At 37.8% G+C, this 12552-nt stretch overlaps 1 protein-coding gene across 7 annotated transcripts in view; it reads left to right on the top strand.

Annotated features, from left to right (window-relative positions):
- SZT2 (SZT2 subunit of KICSTOR complex) overlaps window positions 1–12552 on the top strand; it is a 120331-nt gene that overhangs the window by 26153 nt on the left and 81626 nt on the right. For all 7 annotated transcript variants that reach the window (XM_070745062.1, XM_070745057.1, XM_070745058.1 and 4 more), the window contains exons 15-18: window positions 2479–2684; window positions 4380–4604; window positions 5214–5292; window positions 5943–6034. In XM_070745062.1, coding sequence (XP_070601163.1) covers window positions 2479–2684; window positions 4380–4604; window positions 5214–5292; window positions 5943–6034 — 602 coding nt within the window. The remainder of the gene's footprint in view (window positions 1–2478; window positions 2685–4379; window positions 4605–5213; window positions 5293–5942; window positions 6035–12552) is intronic.

The raw sequence follows: 12552 nt of genomic DNA, 5'->3' as shown, positions 1-12552 counted from the left end.
AGTCTGACGGCAGAAAAAGACCTCATGGTCCATCTAGTCTGCCCTTAAACTATTTTCTGTATTTTATCTTAGGATGGATATATGTTTATCCCAGGCATGTTTAAATTCAGTTACTGTGGATTTATCTACCACGTCTGCTGGAAGTTTGTTCCAAGGATCTACTACTCTTTCAGTAAAATAATATTTTCTCATGTTGCTTTTGATCTTTCCCCCAACTAACTTCAGATTGTGTCCCCTTGTTCTTTATTTATTTATTTATTTATTTATTTATTTATTAGATTTGTATGCCGCCCCTTTCCGTAGACTCGGGGCGGCTCACAACACAATAAAACAGTTCATGACAAATCTAATAATTTACAATTTAAAGTATTTAAAAACCCCCATTATTAAGCAAACATACATACAAACATACCATACATAAATTGTATAGGCCCGGGGGAGATATCTCAGTTCCCCCATGCCTGACGACAAAGGTGGGTTTTAAGGAGTTTACGAAAGGCAAGGAGGGTAGGGGCAGTTCTAATCTCTGGGGGGAGCTGGTTCCAGAGTGTCGGGACCGCCACAGAGAAGGCTCTTCCCCTGGGGCCCGCCAAATGACATTGTTTAGTTGACGGCACCCGGAGAAGGCCCACTCTGTGGGACCTAATCGGTTGCTGGGATTCGTGCGGTAGAAGGTGGTCTCGGAGATATTCTGGTCCGATGCCATGAAGGGCTTTAAAGGTCATAACCAACACTTTGAATTGTGACCGGAAATTGATCGGCAATCAATGCAGACTGCGGAGTGATGGTGTAACATGGGCATACCTGGGGAAGCCCATGACTGCTCTTGCAGCTGCATTCTGCACGATCTGAAGTTTCCGAACACTTTTCAAAGGTAGCCCCATGTAGACAGCGTTACAGAAGTCGAACCTCGAGGTGATGAGGGCATGAGTGACTGTGAACAGTGAGTCCCGGTCCAAATAGGGCCGCAACTGGTGCACCAGGCGAACCTGGCCCCCCTCACCACAGCTGAAAGATGGTTCCCTAATGTGAGCTGTGGATCGAGGAGGACGCCCAAGTTGCGGACCCTCTCCGAGGGGGTCAATAATTCCCCCCCCCCGGGTAATGGACGGACAGATGGGATTGTCCTTGGGAGGCAAAACCCACAGCCACTCCGTCTTATCAGGGTTGAGTTTGAGTCTGTTGACACCCATCCAGGCCCCAACAGCTTCCAGACACCGGCACATCACTTCCACTGCTTCAGTGTTCACTTTCCTATTAAAAACACTTCCCTCCTGCATCTTATTTAACCCTTTAAAATATTTAAGAAGAATGTTTTGCATCTGTATTTTTAGGTTGCGTATGAAAAACTTGGGGTCATGTTATAAGCGTCTCCTCCAGACCTTAAATAGAATTTAGGAATCAATACCTGAAGGTAGCTGAAGGAATCACTTTCCCCATGATAATATTTTACAAAACAAGTCATTTCTAACTAGAATGTGTTAGGAAGAAATGGGATTTGGCTTTTTAGATCAGCTTTGAAATAAACCAGTTCCTTGTGGCACTGATGAATTTATTAACAAAACGTTTAAGGCATTGTTGTCAAGAACAAGGCTTGCTGCTCTGGGGGAATTCTGGGACTGAATATGGCTACGTTGTTTTTATTATTTAAATTTATTTTCAATATGTGCATTTTTCTCATTATTTTTGTAACATTCACACTACAATTCAACTTTTAAAAAGCCAAATGAAGTTCATAACATAACAAAAGCCTAGATAATAAATACGTTTACGTGTTACAAAAATTAAGTGAATATCATAATAATTAGATTAGATTAGATTAGATTTATTGGATTTATATGCCACCCCTCTCCGCAGACTCGGGGCGGCTCACAACAATGGCAAAAACAGTACATAGTAACAAATCTAATATTTAGCAATCTAATTTACAGTTTTAGGTTAAAAAGTCCATAAAATATATATAAAAACCCCCAATATATATAAAAAACAAGCACACAATCAATCATAGACCAAAACTACATGGGCAAGGGGGAGATGTTTCAATTTCCCCATGCCTGACGGCAGAGGTGGGTTTTAATGAGTTTACGAAAGGCAAGGAGGGTGGGGGCAATCCTAATCTCTGGGGGGAGCTGGTTTCAGAGGGTTGGAGCCACCACAGAAAAGGCTCTTCCCCTGGGTCCCGCCAGACGACATTGTTTAGTCGACGGGACCCGGAGAAGGCCAACTCTGTGGGACCTAACCGGTCGCTGGGATAGCAGGGGGGAGAGGACCGACCCCTGAGGCACCCCACAAGGGAGAGACCTCGAGGTTGACCTCTGACCCCCCCACTAATGCCTTATAATATGCGGTAAAATGTTGGAATGCAGGGGAACGGGTGCTACAAAAGGAGTTCAGGGTCTGCAAAAGTTGCTGTCCTTATGCGTGGAGGCAGTTCCTTATATAAACCTGATTTCTTCCTATCTACTTACCTTTCAACAGATAGTAGAAGAACTGAGAGATTGCATCCTCCAGTTACGTTTCCCCCACAGAGTACAGAGCAAAGAGGCCACTCCAAAAGTAAAGCGGAAGGTCCTTGGCAGCAGTTCCCCATCAAAATCATCTTGTTTGTCTATGGCACAACCACCCCTCTCAGACAGACCTTGCCTTATAGTATTGCATAAGCCTCTGGAAAAACTCCTTATCAGGTAAACTACTCAAGACTCACTTATACCGCCAGGCATGGGGGAGTTGAGACACTATCTATTTGGTATGAATGTGCTGTGTATGAATGTGTATCTGTTTGGTTTTTTAAATAATAATAATAATTTAATGGATTTGTATGCCGCCCCTCTCCGTAGACTCGGGGCGGCTAACAACAATGACAATGTGACAATGATAGGGTTTTATATGTTTTTAATATTAGATTTGTTCCTCTGCTATATCGTTTTTATTGCTGTTGTGAGCCGCCTCGAGTCTTCGGAGAGGGGCGGCATACAAATCTAATAAATAAATACATAAATTACGTATGGAGCATATGTACATGTGTACTTACATCCAGGGGTGGGCAGCATGCAGGGCGGGGTGGAACACAGTTCCATCGGCAGAAATGAAGATGTGTGCGCAGCTCCAGCTGATCGGCGGCTGTCACTTCCTGGATTACTGGTCTTGGTTCAGCTCTCCTTTTCCCCCCCTGCTGCTGCTGCGTCTGCACTCCTTGCTTTTTTCCCCTTTCCTCCTTCCTGGCCTCGGATGAGCTTCCCTTTCTCCTGCCCAGCTCCCTTCCAGCCTCATGCGGCCACCTCCTGCCTGAGGTGCAATCAGAAGGTGTGGGCGGAAGCGGTGCTGGCAGCATTTATGCTTCCGTTCGCCTAGCTACCCAGCTTGAGGTGGGGAGGAGTGACCCAGGAAGGAGAACGCGGGAAATGCGAAGCAAATTGTCACCCCAGCGAGCAACACTGGTAAGGTTGTAAGTCGAGGACTTAACAGTTCACTTGAACAATAATGATCGTTCAAGCCACTCCCACCTGGTCACATGGTTGGCAAGCCACTCCTACCCAGTCACATGATCATTAAGCCACACCCACAAAATAAGCCACACCCACAGTGTGGCAATAAAAATTTCGGCTTCCCATTACTGCTTACATCCCTATGGGCAGAATGTTAATTCCCACAGGTGCAGTTGCCTTAGCCTAGCTGCTGTTTTCCAGATCACTTTGGCTGTAGTTTTTGTATTCCTTTTTCCAATGGACAATGGATGGCTGTGTGTAATGGGAATGTCTTGATCAACTTTTCTTTTATATATAACTGAGAGCATATGCACCAATACAAATTCCTTGTGTGTCCAATCACACTTAGCCAATAAAATTCTGTTCTGTTCTATCCTATCCTATCCTATCCTATCCTATTCCATATTGCTTGCTTCCAAAACAAAGGGGGGAGGGGGGAGTTGTGAGCTTCCTCTGTGCTTTAACCTTAATTCATTCACATAAATGTATATCAAGATATTATTGAAAGAATTATATACACCATGCATTGCAAATAGACCACTTAACAGGTCTTTGGGTTCATAAAATGTGTTTGGGGTACAACATTTCCCTGTTGCATAAATGGGGACATTTTGTTTTCTATGCATAGTCCCTTTGATTCTTGAATCTTACAAAGTTCTTTTTAAATTTTAAAATAAAAAAGAGGAGAATATGCAAGAAGAGACAGAGACTGGTAGTGTAATTTATGACCATAATAAACCAGTAAATCATTTTCTGGTCATGCTGGTTAGAGATACTGGGAATAATTCAGAAACATCCAGCTCATATGTCTTGCACAGATAGTGTATTAAACTTATAATGAAAAATCCAACTCCATGATCACCTGCTGTCCCAATCCTTCTTTCTCATTCTCAGATATGAAAAGCTGCCCTCTGACTATCATGTTCCATGTCTTTTACCCTTGGAGAATCCTCCCATGTCAGGTCCGCTTACTATGGTGGCCAACCGCACAGCTTCCTCTACCCTAGCCTCCTTATCTCGCTATTTTTATCACCAGCGCTGGATCTGGTGTGTACAGTCAGGGCTGGTCCCAGCAGTGCCCATCACCGCTGTGGCCCAACTGCTTTCCACTCTCACTGAGTAAGTACCTCTTTGGTCTTGGGATATGTTGGAATCTACAAATAGGGGAGCTATAAAAGTAAATTATATTTGTAAACAGCAATTATATCTGAGTCACTTCTTTCTCTGAAGGTCAGTTGCTTTTGCTAGTACAGGTAGTCCTCAACTTACAACCACAATTAAGCCCAAAATCTATGTTGCTAAGTGAAAAATTTGTTAAGTGAGTTTTCACCCATTTTTTGCAACTTTCCTTGCCACATTTGTTAAGTGAACCACTGCAGATGATAAATTAGTAACCTGGTTCTTGAGTGAATGTAGCTACCCCATTGACCTTGATTGTCAGAATGCGGCAAAGGATGGTCACATGACCCTGGGACATGACAACCATAAATGTGAGTCAGTTGTCAAGCATCTGAATGTAAATCACATGACCGTGGGGAAGCTGCAATCGTCATAAGTCTGGGAAATTGGTCATAAGTCACTTTTTCAGTGCTGTTGTAACCTTGAACGGTCACTAAGTGAACGGTTGTAAGTTGAGAACTAAGTGTGGGAAAAGAACGTTGTGCTGGGTGGACAAAATGTTCTGTCTTAATAGTCTTGTAACCTATTCTTCTCTTTGGAACAATGCAGGATGCGCTTGTCTGAAGGCTTCCATTTTGCTTCCAGTGGTGAAGGGATTGTCAGTATGGTCCAAGAACTGCCTATGAAGGTAAATCCTGTTGCTGGTTTTATTTTGTTATTTGTTTGTTTGTTTGTTTGTTTATTTGTTTGTTTGTTTGTTTGTTTGTTTTGATTTGTATGCCGCCCCTCTCCGTAGACTCAGGGCGGCTCACAGCATACAATTAAACAATTCATGACAAATCTAATAAATTTTAAAAACATTTTAAAACCCCATTATTAAACCAGACATACACACAGACATACCATAAATAAATAGTATGTTATCTTCTAGTGATGCCACATTTTTCTGCTCACAAGGAAATTGGGGCCTCCGGGGGGTGTGGGAAACTGTTTTCGCCCTCCCCAGGCATTGAATTATGGGTGTGGGCACTTGCGCATGCGTAAATAGCACACGCCCACACTGTTTTGGCATGCAAGGAAAAAAAGGTTCGCCATCACTGGTGTAGAGGAATACTGTGAAAGGGATATTCATAGATAACTGTCAAAGTATTTTTTCTCCGTAGTCTCTCATCCAAAAAAGGCATATTAAATTGCACTGTGAGGAAAATCTGCTCTTGATTTGACCAAAGAATTTATGGAAAATTGGTACTGCATCGCTTCTAGTCTTAGAACCTCATTGTGCTAGGAGAGAAGTGGCGAAAGAGCATGTCAAATTTGGAGTTTTTTCCCCCCCAACAGAGTGACTCCACAAGAGTGAGTGGCAATGAGAAGCACACCTGCATTGTCCAATACGTGATATTCCCGCCACATGCTACATCTACCAAAGACAGGTAAGAAGAGAAGTCCTGGCCCTAAAAGAAAGATACAAGGAATCAAATCACCCAGGTCCTGTTGTAGCCATCGTAAGAATGTGCCTGACTAGAAGGCTTTCAAGGAGCAACTAACTATACTAAGGGTGTCAAAATGTCGGCCCACGGGCTGGATACGTCACATGCAGGCCACGCCCACCCCAGCTCCGCAAATGGGAAAAGTCACAATACATCACATGACAGCAATCTGATGCGGCAAGTTTGATACCCGTGAATATACCAACTGTTGTGGTTAGCTCTGGCCCAGCTCCTGCCCCAAGGAATGTGGAGGTGGATGTGGGGGAGACATCCACATGCTGCAGGCCTGTTTTGCTTCCAGTAGAATCTGCCGACAAAGTCTCCTCTGACCAAGGAAGCGTGAGTGACAGGGAAGAGGGGAGTTTGGCAGACAGCCCAGGAGGAGATCAGTCATCTGTATCATCCCTGGATTCCGAATAAGAATTAATGACACATCCACGCATGCGTAGAGTGATGCATAGTAGACAACAACTGAAGGATTATTACAAGAGAAAATGAGGCCACCTGTGGTTGGGTGGGGCTGCTGTAATTAGTGCTACAGATAAAAGTGCAGCCTGGTGTTTTAGCCTCATGGCAATTTATCTGATTCATTGTTTCGTCAAGATCGTGGTTTTTGCTGTTCAGGATTGTGTGTGTGGACTCTCTGGACTTTAGAATTGGACTCAATTTCCCAGTTATTGGGTGAGCAATTGGATTGCATTTAACCTGTGCCTTGTGTGTACCAGAAAATCCCTTTGACATTTAAAAAGGGAGCTGTTTCTGTTTTTCTGTTTATAAAAACTTTTGGGTTTTCCTTTTATCGTGTGGTGTGTGTCTTCCTGGACTAATTACCCTGTAATTACGGACAGTTGAGACACGCTGGCAGAGCACCAACCAATAGCTTTTATCTACTGCAAAGGAGACTTTGGTGCGCACAAGATTCTCCACCTCACTCCTCCCCACTCCTCCCCATAACTGACTTGAAGATCCCATAATTCTTTTCTTTTTTTTATTTAATATAAGACAGTGCTGACGTACAGAATTAATATTACCATATAATCCTTAGTTTTTATCCTATTGATCAATAAGATGCCCTCTTCATTGCAAATCTGAGGTTTTGGTATTTATAAATTTACTCTCATTATTGTGTTTGCTTGTTATGTGTCTTTATGAATTCCAGACTCTGAATCACCCCACTTCTCTCCAAAATGATCACAAATGAATAGCTATTTTTTTCTATCTATGGACTAACACTCCTTAGGTCTCCTGAGTTTAAAGCAGACCCTTGGGCAATCTTTGCCAAAGACCTACAACTATGTTTCTCCAGAACTTGAAATTAATTACAGTGCTTTAAAATGACATCATCATTGGATTCATGTATAAAATTGTTGATTGGATTGCCATATTTTGCTTTTATCGCTGCATAGCGCTCTGTGCTAAAATTGAAAGCCATTCCATAAAATGAATTGTGAAAGCTTGATGCAATAAAGAAGTCTGTAAAAATTTCACAATGAATATGTAATGACTAATATACACTGTATATTCACCCTGCCACTAATAAATTGGCCAGGAGCACAATTGTTTTAGTTTTGAGTTCTATAAACTAAGCAATATATAGATATATACAGTATTCCCTCGATTTTCGCGGGGGATGCGTTCCGAGACCGCCCGTGAAAGTTGAATTTCCGCGAAGTAGAGATGCGGAAGTAAATACACTATTTTTGGCTATGAACAGTATCTATATATATATATATATATATATATTTTATTTATATGACTTACAAACATTTAGACATCAAACAATACAACATTAAACATTTACACTTAATATATTTACAAGATTTATTTTTTAACAATTCTATTTACTATACCTTTTTCTTGATTTCCACCCAGTTGTAAATTTTTTCCCACACTTTGTAATAGTCCTTATTTTGTTGATTTTGAATTTCGTATGTTAATTTGCTAAATTTGGCGCAGTCTAATATTTTTTTAATTACCGTTTCTTTGTTTGGAATCTTATCTTGTTTCCAGACTTGTGCATATGCTAATCTTGCAGCAGTAAGTAAGTGATTTATTAAGTAGTAATTTTCTTTGCTATGTTTGCCTCTAATTATGCCTAATAAATACATTTCCGGTTTTATTTCAATTTTATAGCCCAATATTTCTTCCATCCATGCCCTAATTTGAATCCAAAATTTTTTTGCTTCGTTACATTGCCACCATATGTGGTAGTATGTTCCCACTTCTTTTTTACACTTCCAACATTTGTTACTAATGTTTACATTCATTTTGGCTAGGCGTGCTGGCGCATAATGCCATCGGAAGAACATTTTATAAAGATTTTCTTTATATGGTGTTGACAAAGTCATCTTATAATTAACTGACCATAGTTTTTCCCAGTCTTCTAGCTGAATTGCATATCCAAAGTTGGTCATCCAAGATATCATGTTAGGTTTAACAATTTCTTCGATGTTTTCATAGTTTAATAGATAAATATACATTTTGGTTATAAATTTTTTGTCAGATCCTGTCAATATTTTGTCTATTTCATTTTGTTTATTACATATTCCAAATTGTACCAAGTCCCTTTTATATCTGCTTTGAATTTGGTAATATGGAAGCCAATCTATTACTATACCTTCCTCTTTAAGTCTTTCTCTAGTTTTAAGACTTCCTTTAGTATTTAATAGGGCTTCGTAGGTTATTTTTTGTTCTTGGCTTATTATGTTTGGATGAATTTGAGCTTCTAGAGTGGATAACCATCTGGGAATTTCGTTGTAATGTTTTTTCCTGACTTTCCGCCAGTGTGTCAATAGTGTATTTCGAATTTGGTGTTGTTTAAAGTGAGAATGTTTTGAGTGTTCTTTTTCCCACAAATGTGCGTGCCATCCTTCATTTATATCGTGGCCTTCTATTGTTAGAATTCTAGGATTTTCAAGGTTGACCCATTCTTTAATCCATAGTAATTTAGTGGCTTGGTAGTATATTTCTAAGTTGGGTAAACCGAATCCTCCTCTTGTTCTTAAATCTTGTAGGGCTTTCATGTTTATTCTAGGTTTTTTATTGCACCAGATAAATTTAGAAATTATTTTATTTATTTTAGCAAAGAACGATTTGTTTAGTTGTATTGGTGCTGTTTGGAAGAGATAGAGCCACCTTGGAAGTATATTAGACTTTATTGTATTGATCCTTCCCATTAAGGATAGATTTAACTTTGACCATTTTTCTAAATCTTCTTTTGTTTTTGTTAATAATTTTGTATAATTTAGTTCTTTCAGTGAAGAATACCTTGTCGTAAACCAAATCCCTAGATATTTAATTTTCTTTTCTATTTGAAAACCTGTTTCTTTTATTAATAATTTGTTTAAATCTTGATTACAATTCTTGGTTAATATTTTAGTTTTGTTCCTATTTATTTTTAAGCCGGCCACTTTCCCATAGTTCTCTAATTCTTTTACTAAATATATCATTGAGCTAACTGGATTCTCTAAGAAGAAGACCAGATCATCAGCGAAGGCCTGTGTTTTATAAATTTGTTGTTTAATTTGGGTGCCCTGTATTGATGATTCCCCTCTAATTCGGTTTAATAGTATTTCTATAGACATTATATATATTAAGGGAGATAGTGGACAGCCTTGTCTCACTCCTTTTTTAATATCGAATGTATTGGTTAAATCTCCATTTATAATTATCCTTGCCTTTTGTTTGGAGTATATTTTATTTATTGTATTTTCAAAGTTCTCTCCTAAATCCATAGTATTTATTAATTTTTTGAAAAAGTTCCAATTGAGGTTATCGAAGGCTTTCTCAGCATCTAGAAATAGCATTGCAAACTCCTTATCATTATGGCTTTCATAATATTCTAGCATATTTAATGTAATTCTTATATTATTTCTAATTTGTCTGTTAGGTAAGAAACCATTCTGATCAGAGTGTATTATTTTGTTTAATATTTTTTTAAATCTGTCTGCTATTATTGCCATATAGATTTTGTAGTCTACATTTAACAGGGATATTGGTCTATAATTCTTAATATACTTTGGATCTGTGTCTTCTTTATGTATCAGCGTTATGTTAGCTTCTTGCCATGATACCGGGCATTCTCCGTTCGTTAACATTTTATTATAAATTTCTAATAATAATTCTCCCGTTACATGGAATGTTGCTTTATAGAATTCAATTGGGAAGCCATCTGGGCCTGGTGTTTTATTATTATTCTGTTTCATAATTGTTCTTTCCAATTCTTCTTTTGTTATTTCTTTGTTTAATATTTCTTTATCTTCTTTACTTATTAAATTGATTTTACATGTCTCTAAATATTTTAATATATCTTCTTCCTTAATATTTTCTTCACTATACAATTCTTTATAGTATTCTAATGCAATTTCTTTCTTTTTTTTTAACTGGTAATGTGTTATTTCTTTTTTATCTGTTAATTGTTGGATTAATTTCTTCTCTCTTTCTTTCCTCAATTTATACGATAGCCATCTGCCAGGTTTATTTGCGTGCTCAAATTGATTTTGTTTTACTTCTCTTAGTTTCTTAGTTACTTCTTCTATCTCTATTAATTCTAGTTTGTGTTTTATCAGCATAATTTGTTGCCTTATATTTGGGTTTCCTGGGTCTTTTTGGGATTCTTTTTCTAATTTTCCTAATTTAAATATCCACTCTTTTTGATTTTGTCTTTTTTCCTTGTTTTTTCTTGATTTATAGGCTATTGTTAAGCCTCTTTGATAGGCTTTTGCTGTATCCCATAAATTCTGGAGGGAGGTATCTGGATTGTTATTTTCTTTTAAAAATAATTTCATTTCTCTTTCAATCCAATCTATATATTCTTGTTCTTTTAATAATTGTAGATCTAATCTCCAACTCCTATTTTTTTTCTCCTCCTCATTCCATATAATTTTTATTGGGTTATGATCAGCCCAATCGTTTTTATCAATTTGAATTCGTTTTATTAAGTTTCCTATCTTATTATTAACCCACGCCATATCAATCCTAGACCAACTTTGGTGCGCATTGGAGTAGAATGTATATTCTTTTTTATTTTGGTTCCTTGTTCTCCAACAATCCCTCAGGTTTAATTCTTCACACATCTGATCAAATGTTTTTGGCAGTACTTTTCTTTTTTTATATCGATTTTTATTAGCACTTTTGTAATCCTTAATGGGATCAATAATACCGTTAAAGTCACCTATCATGCAAATGTCTTCTACTTCTAATTCAATCAGTTTCTGGTGCAAGTTATAGAAGAATTTTTTTAAATTTTTATTTGGTGCATAAATTACTACTAATGATACAAATACATTAACAATTTTAACTGTCATGATTAAAGTTCTTCCCTTTTTATCTGCATATATTTTCCTTGGATCTAATTCTTTTTTAACGTAAACTGCAATCCCTCTTTTTTTGTTATGTGATAAGGACGTAAATACTTTCCCAATTTTCTCATTTTCTAATTGCTTTTCATTTTTTTGTGGAATGTGTACTTCCTGTAGACAAACAATGTCTAAATTTGTTTTTGTAATTTATTGAATATACTATTTCTTTTCATAAATGAGTTTAAGCCATTTACATTAATTGAGATTAATTTAATTTCTGTTCCCATCCCCCTTTAATTCCTTATTTGTCTTCTGTTTGTCCTGTTTTCTTTCTGTGCTCTTGTCAATATTCTTTCTTCCTCCTGTACTATATCTTTAGAAGTTCCTTCTTTCCCGCTATCTGATTCTACCTGGGGTTCTTCTATCTCTTTTTGACTTCCTGTTTCCACCCTCTCTTCCGCTATTAATTCATCATAAAATTCTTGTGCCATTAGTTCGTTATTTACTTTTATTTTTTTCCTCTTCCATGTGATAAGCATCCCCTCCGGAATTAACCATCTGAAGGTAATTTTACTTTGATTTAACAAATCTGCCAACGGTCGGTATCCCCTTCGATTGTCCCTTAATTTTTTTGGGATTTGCTTAAGAACTCTGATTTCCTTCCCATTATGAATTATTGCTTCGTCTTTTGTAATTTTCAATATTTCATTTCTAATCTCCTTTTTTACACATCTCACGTGTACTTCCCTAGGAAGCTTATGTTTTCGGGCGTAGTTAGTGTTCACCCTGTAAATCTCATCTATTCCATTAGCTGTTTCTTGTTTATCTTTTTGTAATATATTAGCTATCATTTCTGTCATTGTCTCTACTAAATTCTCATCTTTCTCTTCTTCTACATTTTGGAATCTGACGTAAAATTCTGCTCTATCGACCTCAAAATTAATTATTGATTCTTCTAACTCTCTATTTAATTGCATCAATTTATCATCCATTGTTACTACTTTTTTGTCATTTTGTTCTACTTTCTTTTCAATTTGTTCTATTCTCCTTTCATTTTTTTCCAAAATTTGATGGATTATTTCAATTTTATTGTCCATTTTTTGCATATCTTCCCTCATTGCCTCATGGTTCCTATCTAATTTTTCCTCCAGTTTGAGCATT

Source organism: Erythrolamprus reginae, chromosome 3 (genome assembly GCF_031021105.1).
Source record: "Erythrolamprus reginae isolate rEryReg1 chromosome 3, rEryReg1.hap1, whole genome shotgun sequence".
NCBI classification, from domain to species: Eukaryota; Metazoa; Chordata; class Lepidosauria; order Squamata; family Dipsadidae; genus Erythrolamprus; species Erythrolamprus reginae.
This window is presented reverse-complemented; position numbering and strand designations above follow the sequence as displayed.